At 44.3% G+C, this 20,952-nt stretch overlaps 1 protein-coding gene across 1 annotated transcript in view; it reads right to left on the bottom strand.

The window, feature by feature from the left end:
• The window catches only part of FRAS1 (Fraser extracellular matrix complex subunit 1), a 425,396-nt gene that overhangs the window by 4,414 nt on the left and 400,030 nt on the right, over positions 1–20,952 (bottom strand). The window contains exons 67-73 of the mRNA XM_037051016.1: positions 19,206–19,356; positions 17,528–17,635; positions 16,430–16,589; positions 12,348–12,464; positions 5,365–5,531; positions 1,974–2,179; positions 629–775 (exon numbers count right to left, since the gene is read on the bottom strand). Coding sequence (XP_036906911.1) covers positions 629–775; positions 1,974–2,179; positions 5,365–5,531; positions 12,348–12,464; positions 16,430–16,589; positions 17,528–17,635; positions 19,206–19,356 — 1,056 coding nt within the window. The remainder of the gene's footprint in view (positions 1–628; positions 776–1,973; positions 2,180–5,364; positions 5,532–12,347; positions 12,465–16,429; positions 16,590–17,527; positions 17,636–19,205; positions 19,357–20,952) is intronic.

Genomic DNA, 20,952 nt, shown 5'->3' with positions numbered 1-20,952 from the left:
CATAAGAAGCAGGTACTTGACAAAAATTTGCTACACTTGAATACTTCCTGGGTCATCCCCTGAGCAGTTACCTCATCAAGTATTTTATTGCCACATCATCTGGCTTCATGGAAACCCTGCATGGTTTTGAACTAACTTCAAAACAGTGACAGTTGTTCTGAAATCTAAGGTCATAGATTACTATTTGGACAAAGAAAAAAGGAGAATTTGATCTTGGGAGTTCATGTTTATTATTGGGACTTAGAGTATTTTTGCTTATCAAATACTAATAATTCTTGCCATTCTAAATTTTTGTATTGTATTTATTATTTTGTTAAATGTTTTCCATGTGCTTGTGGGAAAGCACATAGCCAAAAAGGCAGGCAATATAAAAACATTAGGAAAAACTAGAATGTCATGGGCACCCAGATGCACACAGTATGAGATGAAAATTAAATAATTTTGTCATTGCTTTGTTGTACTGGAGATAGATGGTGAAAATTTGGGGTAAATGATAAGCTTAACCACAATAAAAACGAGGTGCCAGCAAGATGCTATAAAAGAAACTAACAGTCCAGAGATGAGGTCTTCCTCTTTGCAACCTTTCACGTGGCCTTGGTCCTCTGCTTCCTCTTCTCACCACACTCACCTTATAGAGCGCATCTACTTTCAGAGTAAATCCATCCACACCTGGCATGCTACTGACCACGTGGAAATCAGGCAACTCGGAAGCAAAGTGGGCCTCAAAGGGCACGTCGTGGAAGTACTTATCAGTCACCTCTGGCTGACTGCGGTCCTGGATTTTCAGAAAAAGAAAAAAAGATTCCATGAGATGGAACCACTGAACTGGCACGTATCAGTCACTGGGAGGAGCGAGGGGTTGTACACGCCTGCCTCGGGTTGGTCGGGAATGGGTGCAGAAGGAGCCCGCCCCTCGGTCGGCCGCTGCCTCTGGGTACCCGCTGTCCTCTTCAAGGGAGGACACTCGGCGGCCTCCGCGATTTCAAAGCACAGAATGAAATAGCCTAGACAAATAGTTCTCAAGCTATTTGGTCTCAGGACCCTTAAAACACTTAACAAACAAGGTCCCCAATAGTCTTTTGTTTATGTGGTTTATATCTATCAGTATTTACTGTATTAAAAATAACACCAAAAATTTTTAAAAAGTAATTTTTTATAAATTCATTTTAAAATGGTAATGAAAAGAGCATTACATATTAACATAAGTAACAACTTTTTTTAGAGAAAATACCCCCATTTCCATTTAAGAGAGCTGGCATTATTTTATACTTTTGCAAAATCTCTGGAAAAGAACTAGATCCCCATAACTCCTCTATTCAATCAGTTGCGGTATGTTGTTTAGACTGAAGTATATAAAGAAAGGGACTTCACACAGCTGTGTAGTTGGGAAAGCAGAGAACATTCTTAATAGCTTTCATTAATAACTTTTATCAATAAGTTGGTAAGTGGTATTTTTTAAAGATTAGTTACAATGTGGGATCTGAAACCATATCACTGAACATTCCATGCTGTCTACACTCAGGGAGGAATAAGTGAGACAAAGGCAGGCATCATCATTCTGTTAGGAAAGAGGTTTTCACCTTAAGGACTCCCTGAAAGAGTACTGAGGGATATTCAGGGGTCTCTGGACCACGCTTTGAGAAACACTGGCCTAGGCTTCCCTTTGCCTGGGACATTAGAAGTAGCTTGTCTGGTCACCTACCGTAACCATCAGATTTGGTTATGTATACTAGAATTCAGCTGATCAGAGAGAAGCAAACAACACACACACACACACACGTATACATACACATATGTATGCATGTATGTATGTATATACCTATATAGTGCATATATATACGTGTGTGTGTGTGTGTGTGTGTGTGTGTGTGTGTAACCATCGAGAATGGGGCTGGGTTCGATCAGCTTGTGACAGAATTCATAGCTGAGAAAACCTACTCAAGTGTCAGCTCTTTAACCCAACAGTTACATACCAGCAGCAAGAATCTGTGTTTTAGGTGTTTGTTTGGCTGAATGCATCCATACTGTGGTCCTTCGTTGTAGATTGTCCCCGTGGGATCAAAGAAAGGCACATAGCCATCCTTGCCAGTACAGAGATAGACTTTCTCCAGCTGCAGTTTGTAAGCAGAATTAAGGTTTTGTTCTGGATTCCAAAGCACTCGGCCATACAGGATTTGACCTAGAAAGAGTGAGAGACAGTAGTTAGGTCAGAATTTAGGATTAAAGAGAAAATAATGTCAAGGGCAAAAAGGATTTAACACACTCCCTTCGAGTCAAAAGCACCTCTCTATAAAGAGCTCTGTGAATCCACATGCCCCTAAAATACTCACTCATTTAGTTATTGCTTCTTTTATTTGATACATATCAAGTATTTAAGGTGTGCAGTCTGTTATGTGCAGAGGATACAAAGGTGAGTGTGATGGCAGCTGAGAGAACAGAAATAATAGCTAAATAATTGCTAAAAATAGCTAACATTTAGCCCTGACCAGCGCGGCTTGGTTGGTTGGAACTTCGTTCTGTACGCTGAAAGGCTGCGTGTTAGATTTCCAGCCAGGGCGTGTGCAGGAGGCAACTAATCAATGTTTCTCTCTCTCTCTGCTTCCCTCCCCCCACCTCTGTCTAAAAGCAATGAAACAAATATCCTTGGGTGAGGATTAAAAAAACATAGCTAACATTTATCAAACTCATACTACTTGCTTGGTACTATATTAAGGCCTTCCCATACAAGAACTCATGTACTAACAATTCCACAAATAAGGAAATCGAGGCACTGAGTGTTAAGGGACTTGTTGAAGGTCACAAAGCTAGTAAATGGTGAGGGTGGGATTCAAAGCCGAGGTACTTTGGTTCCAAAGCCCACACTATTAACCACCACAATACTCTGTGGTTATCAACAATAGAGGAAGGTACATATGTTAAATAAGCATATAGTTGCACACGAAAATCTGCCTGGGGAGAGGTATGGAAGGATTTAACAAGGAGACAATATTTGAGCAGAATCCTGAACCATGAGTAAGCATTTATCAGAGCATTTGTGATGGAAGGCAGAGGCAGGGAGAACATTCTAGGCAAAGGGAACTCCAGTAAAAAATACTGAATGCTGGAAGGGCAAGAGTCCTGGTGTAGCTACGGTTTCCTTGGTGTCTGCTATGGCACTTCACCTACACAAGTTCTTCACCTACACGACCTCATTTAACCCTCCCATGAGCCCACAGAAACAGGTTCAATTACTACCCTTGTTTAAAACAATGTGCCCAAGTGTTCCCATCTGTGACATGAGGGACACGAATTGAGCATATATCCATCTGCTCCAGACGCCTGCCCAGAGCACTTATTCCATGGCAGGTCAGTGCGACTGGACTAGAGGCTGAGCAGAGGCTCTAGCAGAAGAGACCCCTGTGAAGATGGACTGATGATGCTGAGGATTCGGGACTTAAGTATGTAGGTAACAGGTGACACTGGAAGGCTTTAAGTGGGGGTGTGACAGCAACACACCTGGGCTTCAGAAAGCAGAGAATGGAGGAAAGACAAAGAGACTAGACTTACAGAGATCAGATTGGGGCTATCTTAGTGCTCTAGTAACAGATATCTAAAGTGTAGCTGTGAGGCCAGGGGATGGATTCAGAAACGAATAGGAGTTGGATTCCCTTCAATCTAATGACAGATGGGGTCTGGGAGGTGAAGGAGCAAAGGATTACCCTAAAATTTTTCCTGGGGCACCTGGAGTACGGAGATGCAGTCAGTGGGGCAGCAGGTATGGGCGAAGCACAACTGGAGGGAGGTAAGTTCAGTCTGAGATATCTCTGGGTGTCTGAAAGACACCACCCAGGAGGCTTGGTAGTTCCAGACTGCATGTGGAAATGAGAGATCAGGCATAAGGCGACTGGTATGGAATGGCTGTGGAGTAGGAGGAGTCTGGGAGGTTCAGTGCAAATGCATGGGACAGGCCATGGGAATGGCCAGCCCTGAAGTGAGAACAGAAGGAGCCAAGCCTGGAACCTGGGGCAACAACACGGGGCAGAGAATGGAGTCCCAGGGCAGAAGTGTGAGATGTAGTCAGAGAGGTGAGATGGTGTCAGGTGAGGCTGGTGCAAGGAAACCAAGCAGGAAACACGTGTCAGAATCCAGGGGTTTGGAGTCATCGACAAGACAAGGTTCTGAGCTCTGGTGGGACAAACCCTGCCTGCAGTAGGTGGCCGGACAAGGGACAAGGGACTGTGAAGAAAGGCCATGGAGACGGTGTTGCTCACCACTCCTTTAGGGATATCTTTCTCCCAAAGAAAGGAGAAAATGGGCTGAAATTGAAAGAGGAGGAAGGCTTGAGAATTTTTGTTTTCTCCTATTATGGGCAGAACTTGGATGTGTTTTTAGGCTAAGAGAAAAAACTCACATGTGAAGAGAAGATTAAAAGTAAGAAAAAGGCAAGGGGGTAATTGAGAGAGGAAAGGCAGATCTTAAAATTAATTTATTCATTCAAGAAATATTTACTGAGCACCCAGGCACTGGTGGTATTGTGTGCAGATTTGAGATTTAATCATAGTCTCTACTCTCAAGGAACTTATAGTCAACTGGTAGAAAAAGGCAATATATATACAAAGTAATATTATATATTACAAAATATAAAAATATGATAAGTACTATAAGAAATGAATAGTGTGTTGTGAAAGTGAGAAACACAGCCTACGTTGGATTGTCTGCTGTGGTCACAGAGGCTCTTCAAGGGGATAAACATTTTTCCTAATTGAATTTATTGGGGGTGATACTGGTTAATACAATTATGTACGTTTCAGATGTGCATTGCTATAATACATCGTCTGTGTATTGTGTTGGGTGTTCACCACCTGAGGTCAAGTCAAGGAGATTGACAGTGAAGTGGAGCTGTGAAGTGGAAGACAGAGTTAGCCTTTGCAAATGTGGAGGGAACCATGCCTGGGGCCAGGAGTGGGCAGAGGACGCATTTCAGGTCAAGAAAGCATGATGGAAGGTACATAGACATTTGGCACACCTTTGTGGCTAGTAGGCAGTGGGGGTCATGCTGCAATCTGTCCGAGGAACTGAGAGATAAAGCAACTTACCTAAAGCGAGTGTGTTAGAATATGGTTGGGAACCCAGTCTTCTGTGCTTTTCCACAGTGCCCATAACTATACTGCCACGTATGTGATCTTATAATGACATGCCAGGAAGGCAGGATATGGGTCTGTTCCTTGACTAAACGTTGGCTGCCCTGGCATCAGCCCCCAGGGAATCTTCACTGACCAGTCGGACCAACAGCTGATAAACAGAGAGGCTGGCCCAGGGGCTTATCTGAAAACTTCTCGAATCCAGCTACCGTCTCTTTGTACTGTGGCGAAGGAAACAACTCACCCTTTGAGAAGGCTCCCTTGTAATCCATTTCTGCCAGCGACATATCGGATGTGCTGGGATCCATGAGAAATACTTTCTCGTTATTGCAGAGCTGAAACTCAGTGTTGAGAGAATACACGACTGGTACGGGGCGGTTGGTCTGCTGGAATGCAATGGGTATCAGGAACCTGAATGTGGGAGAAACAAGAGCTGCTTGGGAGTGGGTCAACTTTGCAAAGGTCACTCAGGCTGCCCTCACCTTCCCGCCCTTCTCGGGACTGTGAACGGTGCTTTGTTGTGGGTGCTTATTTACTGAATAAGAAGGTGTATACAGCAGAGGAACTTGATTGGTTTGGGTCATTATGAGGTTAATCCATTCTTTTGAACAGGAATAATCTCATTCATCTATAGACCCCTGTGATTGCTCTTTAGTTGCAAAAGGAATCACTGCCATGGTGCCTGGACCCCCCTCCCCAAGTCCCCAGGCTCTGAGACTTTGACTCTTCCAATCTGATCAAAACTTACTTATCCTGAGTCCCACTCTTCAAGACAACACTAGACAAATACTCTTGCCTCCCTCTACTCCAACCTCCCTGGACTTCTTTCTCAGTCTTTTGAACATGCTCCTTCCTTCTCTGAGTCTGGGAGAAAAGGGCTCCTCCAGTCAGACGAGCTTTCTTTAGGTTCTCTCTTGCATATTCTCTAACTGCCTTGGGACTCAGTTATCCAACAAATGTTCCCCGAGCTTTCATTATGTGATATACATTATTCTCGTGATGGGAATTCATCTGTGAACAAAGTCCTCAGGGAGGCGACTCCTAACAGGGAGATATAGTTAATAAACAAAATGAGTTCAAAACTAATATAGTATACCAGAAGGTAACAGGTCATTAGGAGGCAAATTATGTTAGGAGAAGTTAGTTGGAAAAGAAAGTTTTTAAGAATTTGGGTGAGCCCTGGCTGATGTAGCTCAGTTAATTGGAGTGTTGTCCTGTAAGCCAAAAGTTTGCAGGTTTGATTCCCAGTCAGGGCACATGCCTAGATTGTGGGTTCATCCCAGTCAGGGCGCATAGGAGAAGGCAACAGATCAATGTTTGTCTCTCACATCAGTGTTTCTCTCCCTCTCTCTCTCTCTCCCTCCTGTCCCCTCTCTCTAAATCAATAAGCATGTCCTCAGGTGAGGATTTAAAATAAAAAGAATTAGAAAAGGAATTGGCAAAGATTTTTTTGTAATGGCCAAATAGTAAATATTTTAAACTTTGTGGCACTGAGATCTCTGTTGTAACTATTCTGCTCTGTTTTTATAGCCTGAAAGCAGCCACAGATGATATGCAAATGAATGAATGTGAGTGTGTTCCAAAATAAAACTTGACTTACAAAACCAGGCAATGGGATAGAGTCAGCTGGCGGGCACAGTTTGTCATCCCTGGCCTAGAAGGTGGGAGCGGCCCTTACCTGAGATGGGAAATGGCAGGAGGAACAGATTTCCTGGAAGAGGATCAAGGGTTCAGTGACAGGCATGCTCAGCCCGGGAGGCCTATAAGAGAGCCCAGTGGAGACGCTGAGTAGTCCGTCTGACGGACGAGTTTGAATCTGAGAGGTAAGCCCAGGGCCGGAGCTGCTCCTTTGCACGTAAAACCAGGAGAATGAATGATGAATGATGAATGGAAGTGAAAAGAGAGAGAAGAGAGACTGTTTAAACATGAGACAGGGCACTCCAAGTTCAGACTACGGTCAAGAGAAGGAACCAGCAGAGCAAACAGTGAGGAAAGGCTAGTGAGGCAGGAGACAAACCTCCGGAGGGTGATATTCTAGCTGACCGGAGAAAGTGCTTCTGGGAGGGGCCATACAACTGCTCACTGCTGCTCAGGTGTCACAATAATGGAGATGAGACTCAACCCTTGATGTAGTCACTGGTGACCTTGGTAAGAGCGAGCTGGTTGAAGGCTGTGAGCAGAAGGCTGATTAAAGTGGGCTCAGGAGATGACAGAAAGAACAAAACTGGAAACCGGAAATCTAGGCAACCCTTTCGGGACACCTTAAAGGAAAAGGAAGGAAAAAAAAGGAAGGGTGTAAAGGGAGAAATGCAGTCAAGAAAGGACTTTTTTTGAAAACTGGGAGAATGTGCTTTTTTTAAAATGCTGGTTTAAGTGATTCACGGAGAGGGAAAAACTGCTCTGTGAGATGTTCTTCACAAAGTGGACAAGAGGGTTGGGGTTCCAGTGTTTGAGGGGAGTGGCTGGCTTTGGATTGGAACCCGGACTCTTCATCACACCGACTGGTGTGTAAGTGCACAGACCCAGGAGGCGGGTAGACATGATGGTAGGGGCTTGTGTGAGTTATCTTCTGATTTTTTCTGTCTCCTTGGTGAAACGGGACAGAACATAATCAGGTGAGAGTGAGGATCCGAGATGTAGCAAGTTTGAGCGGGAAGGAGAAGAAACAGCATACTTGAGAAGAGAGAATGAAATCATTGGTTAGGGAACCATTGTACTTTCCTGGGAAGCTCTGGGGGCACTCATCTTGAGATCAGTGGGAATGAACTTAAAGTTTTCTGACTCAGACCTTGCTGTACATTCTGCTGGAACATTCTTTCCCTCTTTAACCACATTCCTTTGCTTAGTTAACTTAGTTAGGTCTCAAGTCAAACACCACTTTCTCTACAGAGCTTACCCCCTTTCTTTCCCCTTCCAGGCTGGTTCCAGGCTAGGTCAGACTCCTTATCATCTGCTCTCATTACACCATACTCACTACTTTCACAGTACTCAGTATGGTTTGGTATTTTGTTGAAATGTTCCACTACCTGATCAAAGTCTGCTTCACCTATTACAGGTTCCATCGTTACATCCCATAGCTACTTGTTCACCATTGTATCTTCAGTGCTGGCCAAGCTCCAGACACATATGTTTGTTAAAGAATGATGTATGAGTGATGCTTTCAGTGCTTTCCTCTTCCAACAGAGCCCATCTGACCATTCTTTACTTCTCAATTAACGGTGCTCCAGGGGGTTGATTTGAGAGGGGTGAAGACAGACCTTGGGTGTAGGAGAAACCCTCACAAACCATAGCTGACTTGCTTCAACAATTTTAATAGGACCATTAGCTGTGCCACAAACTCATATGGGACTCAGGGAAACAAGGTTTTCTTGTTAATATTGGCACTACCAGTATCCACATAGTGCCTGGCACATAGGACACTCAATACATATTTATTGATTAAGTAGAATGAATAATGGACTTGAGATTGTGATGATGATGATTTAAGGTTAGAATATATGATATACCTCACAAAATTAGGCATAAAATGAACCATAATTCTTTTGAATTAAGTCTGAATTCCCTGAGTCTGTCTTTATTATTTTCTGGGTTATACTTCTCTTGCATCCATATAGAGCCATAGAGATGATCAAAAGCAAGTTTGGGCCCAGGGAGAAAGCCACTCTGGGAATAATGGGAAAGATTTCCAACTCTGAAGCCTCGGTCCACTCAACAACTCTCCCCCTGCAGCGCCCCTCACACGCACAATCCTGAGCCTACAGAGAGGCTGGCGTCTTTTTTGCTCCTTTTGCCATTTTCGAACCACTGTTCCTGTCTGTCTTTAAAAAAATCCAGTACCTACCCTGGAGAAACTCTTCTTTCGCACACACACTAAAAGGCACATATAATATTCTTTGTGATAGAAAGAACCTGGAATTATAAGCCAAAAAGAGTGGCCAGATAAATTGTGGGATATTTGTACAATAAATACCTTAATGCAGTGAGAAACAAACTACAGCTATGTGAATCTACACAAATGTGGATTCACTTAAGAATCAACAATTTGCTGAGCAAAAAAAAAAAAAAGCTGCAGAGAGAATTCATGCAGTCCAAAAATTTTATATGGAGTTAAAAAACATGTAGAACAAGGAAGTAAATATGAGGTGACTCATAAACCAAGATAAGGGATGATAAATACAGATACCAGGTTAGCAGTTATCTTGGTGGGGAGGTGGAACTGGCATGCTGACACACCCGTGATGGGAATGTACACACACCGTTACGTATTTACAAACACTTCAGGAAAGAATCTGGCAGTTTCCTAAACAGTTAAACATACAGGCTCCAGCCATTCCATTACTAGGTATTTACACAAGAAAATAAAAAGCAAAATGCATATGTCCATATAAAGGCATGTGTGTGCACACATATGTGTATATATGTGTATACACACACACATATGCGTGCACACACATGTGTGTATCAGCTTTATCATTGCTGTAAACTGGAAACAACCCAGATGTCCATCAACCCATAAATGAACAAATTGTAGCAGATCCGTACCATGCAGTACAACTCACAATCACAGGAACACAACACTGATACACAAAACCATGACTGAATCAAAGTAATCATGCTGAGTGGAAGAAGCCAGAGAGGAGTGATGTGTGTTGTATGGTACCATTTATATAACTTTCTATAAATACAAGTTAATCTGTGGTGACAAGGCAGGGGATCCTGGGGAAAGGCGCGGTTTCGGGCGGGATGGGAGGGAGGGATCACAGAGGTGTATGAAGAAACTTTTGAAGGAAGTTGAGATATTTACTATGTTAACTGCAGTGAGGTTTCACAAGTGTATATACAGTTGACCTTTGAACAATGAGGGGGGCCCTGACCTCCACAAAGTTGGAAATCTACCTAGAACTTTTGACTCCCTCAAAACTTACCAATAGCCAACTGCTGACTGGAAGCCTTACCAATTACACAAACAGTCATATTTTGTATGTTTTGTATGTTATATATCATATTCTTACAATAATGTAAGGTGGAGAAAATGTTATGAGGAAAATAAATTCATAATATTTATGGAAAAAATCCACATATAAGTGGACCTGTGCAGTTCAAATGAGTCTTGTTCAAGGGTCGGCTGTATGTGGAAGTTTATCAGATTGTAGGCACTCCGTGTGCAGTTTATCTCACATCAATAACACGGCAATTTACAAAGGACCCTCTGGGCCCTCAGCACCGCCCAGTCTGCTGCTGTCACTGTCCTCTAATACACTTCCTCCCGCTCTCCGAGATGACGGTATCACTTCCTCCTCTCTCCTCAGACCTCCGCATTCCTCACCTCCAGCTAATACTTGGCTTTTCACTTCAGAGAAAATAGATCCAATCCAATATCTACTTTGTCATCCTTCCCCTCCCAGTGTGCTAACTCCCCCTTCGCCTGTCTCCATAGACCCTGCCTGCCTCTGTCTTTCCGTGGATGACCTCTCTCTGCTTCTTGCTAAGGCCAGCCCTGTCTGGTATCTTCCCACCTGTCCACCACTCAAGAACTTGGCTCTGCAGATTTTCCCCTTCTTGCTGTATCATCAAATTTCCCATCACAGAGTTACCCTATTTCCCAATATGGTTACTTGCAGCAGCATATACAAACTTCCTGAAACGTTTTTCAACCTAAAACTCAAACAAATAAAATGTTTCACCCCTCATATTTCTAGCCACTGCCCTTGTCCTCTGATGGCCTTCACAACAAAACCCTTACACATTATTTGTCCCTGTTGTTCCCACTTTTTTCACCTCCCCCTTGAACTGACTCCAATCAGGCTTTATTTCCCTTAGTTCACTGAACCCACCCTTTGTCAAGATTATCATTGACATCACCAAATCCAATAGCCTATTTGGCCTCTTAATTTGAAAGCCATTCCAAATTATCTTCTCTTCGTAGTAATGTAAAATTCTGTCCTCGGCACCTTTTCTCAAAAATGTTTTCAGCCCTGGCTGGTATGGCTCACTGGATTGAGTGCTGGCCTACTAACCAAAGGGTCGCTGGTTCAATTCCCAGTCAGGTCACATGCCTGGGTTGCGGATCAAGTCCCCAGTCAGGGATGTGTGAGAGGCAACCACACATTGGTGTTTTTCTCCCTGTCTTTCTCCCTCCTTCCCTTCCCCCCTCTATCTAAAAGTAAATAAATACAATCTTTTTTTTAAAAGAAGAAATGTTTTTGATTCACTTTGCTCTTCTCCTAGAAAGGTGGCATTAGACTATAAATAGCCTGAGAGCAGAGGTGACTTTAATCCTCTGCTAAAATGTCCGTGTCTAGGCCAGAGGAAAGCACGTAGTAAGGCTGACTAAACACTGGTTGGATGAATGAACACTGGTGCAACTCCGTCTCAGGTCTGAGGTGGGTATGGGCTGATGCATAGTTTCTTCTTCTTATTCATGGTAGTTACAGACACTAAATTAGTGAGTATGGAAACACTGCTCCTAGGGGAAATACAGGATAGGGTTCCTGCAGCCTCTGTCCCAACATTTTCATCAACCGATTGATACCTCACCTTGTTCCATGCATGTTTCTGTTTAAAGACTTCTTATTTAATATACATTGTCGATTCCCTACCAAAGAACTCATGGTAGCAGCACTAAAACTCACGCCTGACACCCCACCAGGCGCATTTCAGCCTGCTCACGCTTAGGACACTCGATGACACTGCAGCTCTACATTCGGGAGCCTTTTTAAACAAGGAAATTACTGACGAAAAGCACAAAAAATGCACAAACCATGGCACTAAATAGACTGTGAAAGGACACTTGTTCACATGCAGCACAAGAGCTGAAACAAGATGGCAGGCGCCCTGCTCAGCTTGCACCAGGAGTGTATGTGTCACGGACTCCGTATTTTTTTTTTTTAGTATTTTATTTATTTATTTTTAGAGAGAAGGGAAGGGAAGGAGAAAGAGTGGAAGAGAAACATCAATGTGCGGTTGCCTCTCATGTGTCCCTTACTGGGGACCTGGCCTGCAACCCAGGCACGTGCCCTGATGGGGAATCGAACCGGTGACCCTTTGCTTCACAGACCCATGCTCAATCCACTGAGCTACACCAGCCAGGGCGGGGACTCAGTATTTGGTCACTGCGCATGTTCACACCTGACTGTGATACCACCCTCAAACTGGTTTGGGGGTTACAAATAAGTGTTAGCCAGTAAGCGAATTCACAAATAACGAGGATTGACTTTATTTCCCTACCTTTCTGGGGCGTGTGCCGTGCAGGCCAAAGGCTTGTCTCCTGGATCCACCCATGGCTGCGTGGGCTGCACGGTGCAAGGGATCAGGTAGATGGTGTACTCCCCCGAGTAGTCCTTCCTGGAAACGCAGAGCAGACTGGGGTTAGAGGGAACGGTTTGTGGACTCCTCACCTACCCAGCCACACGCTGAGTTCCCTGAAGGAAGAGTCTTCAGACAGCATTCATGCCCCGCACCTAAGGACATTAAAGTCTGCAAACACAATTTTCAGGAATTCATCTCTGATTATTCTGATCTTCAGAGTATTAGCCAGGTGTTAAACAGCGCTCCTTTCATCTGTTCAAGTCCTTTTCATGAGGAACGCTGAGAAAGACACACTGTTTGTAGAAATCTAAAAGGCTCAGGTGAGGATCACATAGAAACGGCTACTTCCTGTAGATTTCCATAAACTTGCTGGACAGTTTCTGTTTAGTGTTTCTTGTTGACTGACACCATGTTCATCGCACTCTCAACCGCAAAAGCTTTATTAACCAACAGGCAACGGGGCAGCTGTGCTCTCATAGAGAGGTGGCAGATGCCTCAGGGTTAAAGGATGCCCTTCCAGAGAAAGGGCTCCTCTCCCAGATTCCAGCCTCAACCCTCGATGAAGCTGAGGAACAGTATCGCTTCTCACAGGAGACGTCCCAGCTGGGAACGTCCCATTCAGGGGGGCACCGGGCTCTGGAGGTCAGGACACTGGCAGCAGGGAGCCTCTGCACCCTCACCGACTTCCCATCCCTCACTTGTCTTTGAGCAGCAGCCCAGCCCTGGCGGGTTGCCTGGAAGGTAGCCAGACATCTAGAAGCTTCAGGAAGATTCCTCAAGGGCTTTGGGAGGCTGCCACCCATTGAAAGATAAGTGCAGGCTGTGATCCTTAACTGTTGTGGGCAAACTGTGAACAGTTCTCATGCCCACTGTTTACTCTTTGGCCATTTCTTTTGTGTTGGTTGTATCTATTTATTATGAAAGTGATAGTAAAGATTTGGTTAAAAAATAAATAATGCTGTTATGGGACATCCTGGGGTTGGGTTAGTGGAATGGGACAGGAGACGGTCTAACCCTGGCATGGCTTTGCCTCTGCTTCGGTTGTGTGATTTTAGACAAACCAGGCGCTCTCTCAGGGCTCGGTTCCTAAACTCCTTTATGCCCTGTCCCGAAAGTCTGTATGTCTGTATGTCTGCTGTTTTCCTGTCTTCCTACAAAGCCTGAAGCAGCACAAAATGAAATACACCATATCTGAATTGCATGAAAATTGACATGTATAATGTGAATAGTAACTCTTAATTAATAGAGATACTTAAGTAAGCAGAACTGTTCTTGGTAGAGCCTGGTTTTCAAAAAGTCAGGTCAGATTATGTCGCTCCTCTGCCCAAACCCTGAGGTGGCTCCCACTGCACTAGAGCGAAAGCCAGAGTCCACCCCTGGCCTGCAGGGCCCCACGATGGCCTGTCCCCACCTCCTCACTTCTCTGTTGCCCCCGACCTACTCCTTGCTCACTCTACCACAGCCACTGCAGCCTCCTCGCTGTTCCCCGAGCATCCCAGAAATGCTGCCGCCTCAGGGACTGTGCTGGGGAAGAACACCTGCTTTAGCTAATCTGCAGAGCGCACTCCCTCACCTACTTCAAGTCTTCGTTCAAATGTACTTTCTCGATGAGGCCTGCTCTGAACATCCGAATTAAAAGGCCAATATCCCCCTTCCTGACTCCCCTTGCCCTGCTCTATATGGTTTATTTTTCCACAGAACTCCTGCCATGTTATACTACACTTGTTTGTCATGCCTACTCTTGTGCCTTCTTACTCTAAGTGCAGTATGCAGGGATATTTATTTTGTTTACTAACACATGGTAAAGGTTCAATAAATATGTGTTAGACAAATGAGTTCAGGACAAACTGCATGATCTCTCAAGCGTACAGTCCTACTTTTCCCCATCCTTAAATGCAGTTTAGGTTGATTTCTTCGCTATCCCTGAAAATATGTCAAACATCATCCTAGATGCATGTCTGTAATCCTATAGCTCTTTCCCCCTCTTTTCTAGACATTTCCCACATCAAAATGTGGAACATCAGCCGCCCTGCCTCCCCCAGGAAGCCTCACACAGCCCCATCCTATCCTCGGCTCTCCATTCCCTGAACAGCTATGGTCTTGGGGTTCGGTATCTCCCACCATGCACAGAGCGGGGAATTTGTGGTGTTGTTCTTCACTTTGCCATTATCTATATATTTTATCTCCTTGCCTCAAATGTAAGCTCCTAAAGAATGTTTACTCAGGACCTACCATGTGCTAAAACCTACAGCTCTTGGGATTCAAGAGAAATCAAGCATGTCTTTTGCCCTAGGGAAGCTCACGACCTAGTGGAAAATGAGCATCTAGTTAGAGGGTTGTACTGTAATGAGCTGTGTCACAGCAGACACTGGAACAAAGCAGGAACAAGAAAGAGGAGCTTCTAGCCCTGAAAGGGATTGGGGAAGGTGTCACAGAGGGTCAGCATTTGAGCCGTGGCTCACAGGGGCCAGAGTTTCGCAAGAGGAATAAAGTGGGAAAGGCAAAGGGAATGGCAAAGGCAAGGGGTACAGGCAGGGGGTTCAGATGGGCTGGTGGGTTCAGGGCTTGGTGAGATGTTCATTGTGGTGAAAAGGCTGGATTTCAGATGAAGCTAGTAGGGAGGGCATGGGCCTTGCATAAAGAGTTGGGCTTTAGTGGGTGGTGGTGGGGGTGCAGAGGACTTATTTGCTTGTCTGTTTTATTGTTTAAGATATTGCAGTTGTTCTCATCAGAGAGAATTCAATGGGGACAGTTTCTCTGCCCATAAACTGCGACGAAGTATTATGTACACACAGTCTTATGAGCTTCTAGAAAGCACGGTTCTTAAGGATTGTTGTATATTGATTTCAAAGAAATCATTACACACAAAAAAATACCTGACATAAGACCAAAAGCTTATAATTGAAGCAATCTTTTTGAAAATAATTCTTTGGACAATCTGCCCCTTCTTAGCTATAAAGCTAGAATAACAGTTTCATGATAAATGCAGATCTTACTTTTATGATATATAACATGGGGATAATATTTATGACAGACTCTCAGTTCCCTATTATTCTGTTCCTGGTAATAGTTTTATTTTTTTCCCCCATTCTTCTTTTTCACAAATGTGATAATTTACTGTTTCATCCAATTCCTATTCTACCTCTACACTGGGTGTGGGAAGGAATAAACACTGTTATTTATTTTATAGGACATTGAACCATAAGAGTGGCAGATGGGCCTAATAATCAGAGACGCTGAATTTTCCCTGCTTATGGCAGCTGGGATGAAATTTCTCTGTTTCAATAAGGTTTTAGGTGGACACACTGCCCAGCTTCCCTTGCAGGTAGAAGTACCACATGATTAAGTTCTAGCCATTGGAATGTGAGTAAAAGTAATGTATGCCCTGCCTGGTCTTATCCTTACAATAAGGGTGAATTCCTCCCATTTTGTGGGGTCAGAAGCCGATCTGGGCTACATTTGTTGCCTTCTCTATTTGCCAGAGTGTTGTGTCTATCTCTTTGCCTTTTAAAATAGAAATTACATGATTGATCAAAGAAGATGTTGTACATATATACAATGGAATACGACTCAGCCATAAGAAAAGATGAAATACTGCCATTTGTGACAACATAAGTGGAGCTTGAGAACATCATGCTAAGTGAAATATGTCTGAAAGAAAAAGTCAAAAGCCACACACAAAGACTCAGACACAGAGAACAGCATGGTGGTTGCCGGAAGGAAGGGAGGTGGGGCGTGGGGTAGTAAACGATGAAGGGCGTCAGATATATGGTGACAGAAGATGATTTCGCTTTGGGTGTTGGGCGCACAACGCAATATACAAACCATGTATTATAAAAATGTGCCTTGAAGCCTACGTGATTTTATTAACCAATGTCACCCCAATACATTTAATTAAATAAAAGATACCCAGCCCTTGAATAAAAGCCCTGCTTCCCAAGCTCCTAACAGAATCTGCAACCATTTCCGATCTGCACCTGTGTGCCTTCCCCAGTGTTCACCTGTTGTAAGAGCTCGTGGCCCTCCAGAGCTGATACGGGGAGTCGAAGGTCTGAGCACTCCACAGCAGCTGCAGGCCAAATTCAATTCCGCCCAGGTGGTCTGGGGTCAGTATGAAGGACTTCACTTCTGGCAGGGTGTGGTGCTCCATCACAAACTGTCCTATTTTGAAGGGAAACACACACCCTTATTTGTGACTTTATTGTGCTTGGGGTAATGTCCTACGAGTCTTAGAACTGAATATTCCTCAATCAGACTGCTAAGGTTATACTTGCCCTGTCGTCCTTAGAATGCACCCCACTCTGGTGGGGAAAACTTAGACCCTCACCTCGGCGCATCATCCCACTTGGGGTGGTCACTATGATCAGAGATTTACGAACGACATGAATGTGCCTTCAGGAAATGGTGCGGAAGACTACATTCGGACTAACAGGGGCCCTTATGTGACAGGCAACACTGAATAAACTTAGCATTGAATTCCAACCAACATGTTTCTTAGAGGTAGAAAGGTCTCAGTAGTTTATACATAGAAATACCGCATTTGGATTAAGGAAATCTCATTTACTACCACTCTTAGTGGAAGGAGACGATTGTAAACACAATCCTTCTCAACTGCAGTCATGTAGTGTCCTGAGTAAACAGAAGCAGGGAGACTATTCTAGATTAAAGGGGACTAAACAGATGTAACAACCAAAGGTAACATGTGAATCTTGACTGGATTCTTCCTTTCATATAAACAGATATAAAAGAAACTAACATACAAACAAATAGAAAAGACATTTGGGGTACAATGGAGAAAATACAAATAGAGACTTGGTATCATTAGATCAAAGTCAGGTATCTTGGCAGTGGTAATGTGATCGGGAAGTGTAAGAGAATGTCCTCGTTCCCAGGAGATGGCTTCTGAAGGACTCAGGGTGACCTGACACGCAGCCTGCAACTCATTTTCAAAAGGAGTGACAAAAAGCCAGTAAGCCACACACACGTAGCAAAGTGTTAATCCTTCACTTTGCTTTTCATTGTTCTGGCCTTTCAACTTTCCTCTTCGCTCGAAATGTTTCTTCATAAAAAGCAGACAGGGGAAACAGCCCCAACCTTACCTCTGAATTTGGCGTGGGTCTTGAATTCAATGACGAGCCGCCCGTCCTCGCGAATATAGATTCTTAATATCTGAAGCCTTGCAGAGAGCACACTGTCTGTCTGGATTCCTGGGCAGGCAAACACACACAAACATGCGAGTTAGGGCGTGGAGAAGGCCTCCCAGGCATTGGCCCACACGGGGGCTAGCCCGGCGCGTCCTTTGAGCAGACATACACATTCACTTGAATGTAACTTAAGAAAAAATGGATGCATGTATTCACATGAACATAGAGTCCATTTAGGGCCACTGGCCAATTAAAGTTGTAGGAAAGTTCACTATACTTTGTTCTTTCCCACAGCTCCATGCTCCTGGACACAGCCTCTTTGTTCCCACCAGTGCCACCGGCCCAGATGCAGGGTCCCGGCCCAGAGCTCGGAAAAATGGTTTTTAAAACGTCTTATATCAGCTCTACTCCAGGATGCCGTTAGAACACGTGTGCTTCGTGGCCCATTTTCTTTTCCTCACCAGGATACCTTTGAGCACCCGACAGAACCCTGAGTGAAGTCTGGGTGCTGCTTTCAGTATTCACACCAATGGAGAACTAACAGCTGGCTCAGAAGGCCGGCTCTGACGCCATGATGTGAGCAAACTGTAGCCCGAGTGAGGGGTTGTAATCACAACACCAGGGAGCTCAGCATGACCAAAAACTAAAGGGTAACCGAAGGAAGCGGAGGGGAAGTTAAAAAACAAAACCAAACCAAAGCTCAAGAACTTATCTGACCCAAAGTATGAAAACTTCCTGAAGTCAGACTCCTGTGACAAATATAAGGCAAATAAATGATTGAGCTTAAACCATTTAACAGAAGAAGAGACTCTACTTTACATGACTAAACAGGAGACCTGTGGAAAGAAAACGAGAGCAGTGCAAGTAGGGAAATGAATTGGGGGTGAGTTTTGAAGTCCAGGACACAGAAAATAGGAAAAAAAGCAAAACAAACCCAAAAACCCCTCAGAGCCATTGGAGTGAATGGAGGAGAGAGCCTGGCGGTTTAGGGTGGTTCACGTGGTAGCTGAGGGGGAGGGCAGGTGGGGAGACATGAGTGGTGAGTGAGCTCCCTGCAGAGGGGTCGGCACCAATCCAGAGGTCAGCCTGAGGGGAAGGTCATTTGAGAAATTCAGCACAGAAATCCTTGAAGCAATAGCAGGGTTAGGGTTCTTTCATTTGAATTTTAAGAAGGCAACAAAAAAGCAACCTCTAAGGCAAATGAATAAACAAGTGCGCTATTTCTTTCGATATATTTTTTCGTTTCCACAAATCTAATCTGAAGACCCTTTTTGCTTCTTAAACACGAATCACACCATTTTTAGCTCACAGAAAATGACTATGACTGTGCTCCCAAGAACACCCACTCCTCTGAACCCCTAATGGGAAGATCAGGACCATCCTCTACTCTGGGCCTGGCTACACGGGCCGGATTCCTCGTTGCCGGAGGCCTTCCGGCATCAACCCGTATGGTCCTCATTGTTCTTCAGGAACCGCAGATCAGTCCGCTTTCCAGACTCCAGGAAGCCCTCCGTGGACTGCCCACACAGCAGCAGGGTAAAGCATGCAGCTGCTGTTAAAAGTCGCCGCGTACTTTTCCTTCTCATCATGCTGCAGCATACGGCAGGAGCAGGTAAGATGTCAATGGGTGTACCTGTTCTCCAGAGAACCGTGTCATAGAAGAAGGAAAACTCCATCTCGGTGTGGTGCTCCAGGGAGGCCCAGCCCCGGGGGGCCGTCACGTAGATGTAGGACACGTAGAGAGGCACGTGCACGGTCAGGAACGACTGAGCAGAGTCTCGCACCTGCCAAGCAAACCGCGTGCACACAGGGAGGGTTATTTCTTCTCTGGGATGCAAAGGCGCACGAACGTCGCATCTCAGTTCAACCTCCACTCACTCACTAATAATTATTAATCAAGTGTCCATGATCATGGCAGTTACCAGGCTAGGAGCTGGGCTCTCAGCCTGGCAAAACCGAATGGAAAAAACAAAAATCACTGCCCTTATAGAACCCACAGTCTAGTAAGGAAGATACACCAATTTTTAAAAAAATAAAGTAAATAAAGAGATGGGAAATGGCTAGGCTTCTTAGATAAGGTGATCTGGGAAGGATTTTCTGAGGAGGTGACACTTGAACAAATACACTTTTGAAGAGCGAGAAGGAGCTTTGTCTCCACTGCTCAATCACCAGAAGCCTTGGCTGAGATTTTACAGTCTCATAGTTATTCCTAGAGGACTGACCAGACGGACCCGGGATCCACTGATCCGCACTGACGGTGCTTCCCAGTGACCTGCAGGAGGGCCTGAGGTAACCCTGGCCAGGAGGATGCCAAGGGCCTGGGGACGAATGAGTGGCGGACGTGGATGTTGCAGTGAGTACTCACCGCTCCTTCACCCAGAACACAGGTGGTGGGATTTGATATCACTTCTAGGAAACTTAACCAACAGACAGCTCAGAAGTGTGTATGGTTGGACAATTTCCCATCTCACACAGAGCCATGCTGAAATAACTTTGAAAAGGCAGAATGTTGTACTTCCAAAAGAACATTTCTTCTAAAAGGGTTCGTGTTACTGCTATTAATTTGGTTCAATACTTTTTATCTTACTGTGTGATGAACAAAAACTGGAAAACAAGACAACATATGAGCAGAAGGCTTCGTGAGGAAGCTAACTGTGTACATGTATGTATGTATGAGTGAAATATTTATGAAGGAACATGTAAAACTGTGTACATGAAGTTACTAGAACCTCTGTAACTTCCCGAGTTGACTGGCAAAATTGATCCCCCCTCCTCCGTTTGTTTATTGTTTTTAATCTTCACATTAGTTGCTGATTTAAAAAAAGAACAACACCCCTGACAAATGTTCCTGCACACCTAGGATTCAGTGCCAGTTACTGTGTTAGACGCTTTCCCACGTTGAGATTGCTAGTGACTATTCCAGAGGAGGCCCAGAGAGGTTCTGTCTCATCCAAGTCTGTTAAAATTTGGTAAAGATAGGAACTACGGCTTGGTTCTAAGTGCTATGTTCTTTCTACCGTATATATCAGCTGTTTCAACTATTTTTAAACAGACAGCAATGCAGTATTTCTGTGCATATATTCTTTCCACGTCGGTTTAAGAAATAGGGCATAAATCATGGAGACCAGAAAATACTAACTTTTGAGGGGCCAGGGGAGAAACTGATTACTCAGTTTTGCATTTTCAAGAGTGTAGGCGATAGAATTGCAGAGGTGGAAAGAAAACCTAAGAATGCCTTAAAGTTTTACTCAGTAGAGGGCAGCAGTGTATTCAAAATGAGAGTTAACCAAAATGAGAGGCATACAAAGAAACAAATTGGGTTCAAAGACACTTTCCCAAAATGATCACTTTAGGTCTCCTGGCAAGTTCCCTCTTTCACT

The sequence above is a fragment of the Sturnira hondurensis genome, unplaced genomic scaffold (assembly GCF_014824575.4).
Source record: "Sturnira hondurensis isolate 20B ecotype Veracruz unplaced genomic scaffold, ASM1482457v3 Scaffold0007036, whole genome shotgun sequence".
Lineage (NCBI taxonomy): Eukaryota > Metazoa > Chordata > Mammalia > Chiroptera > Phyllostomidae > Sturnira > Sturnira hondurensis.
This window is presented reverse-complemented; position numbering and strand designations above follow the sequence as displayed.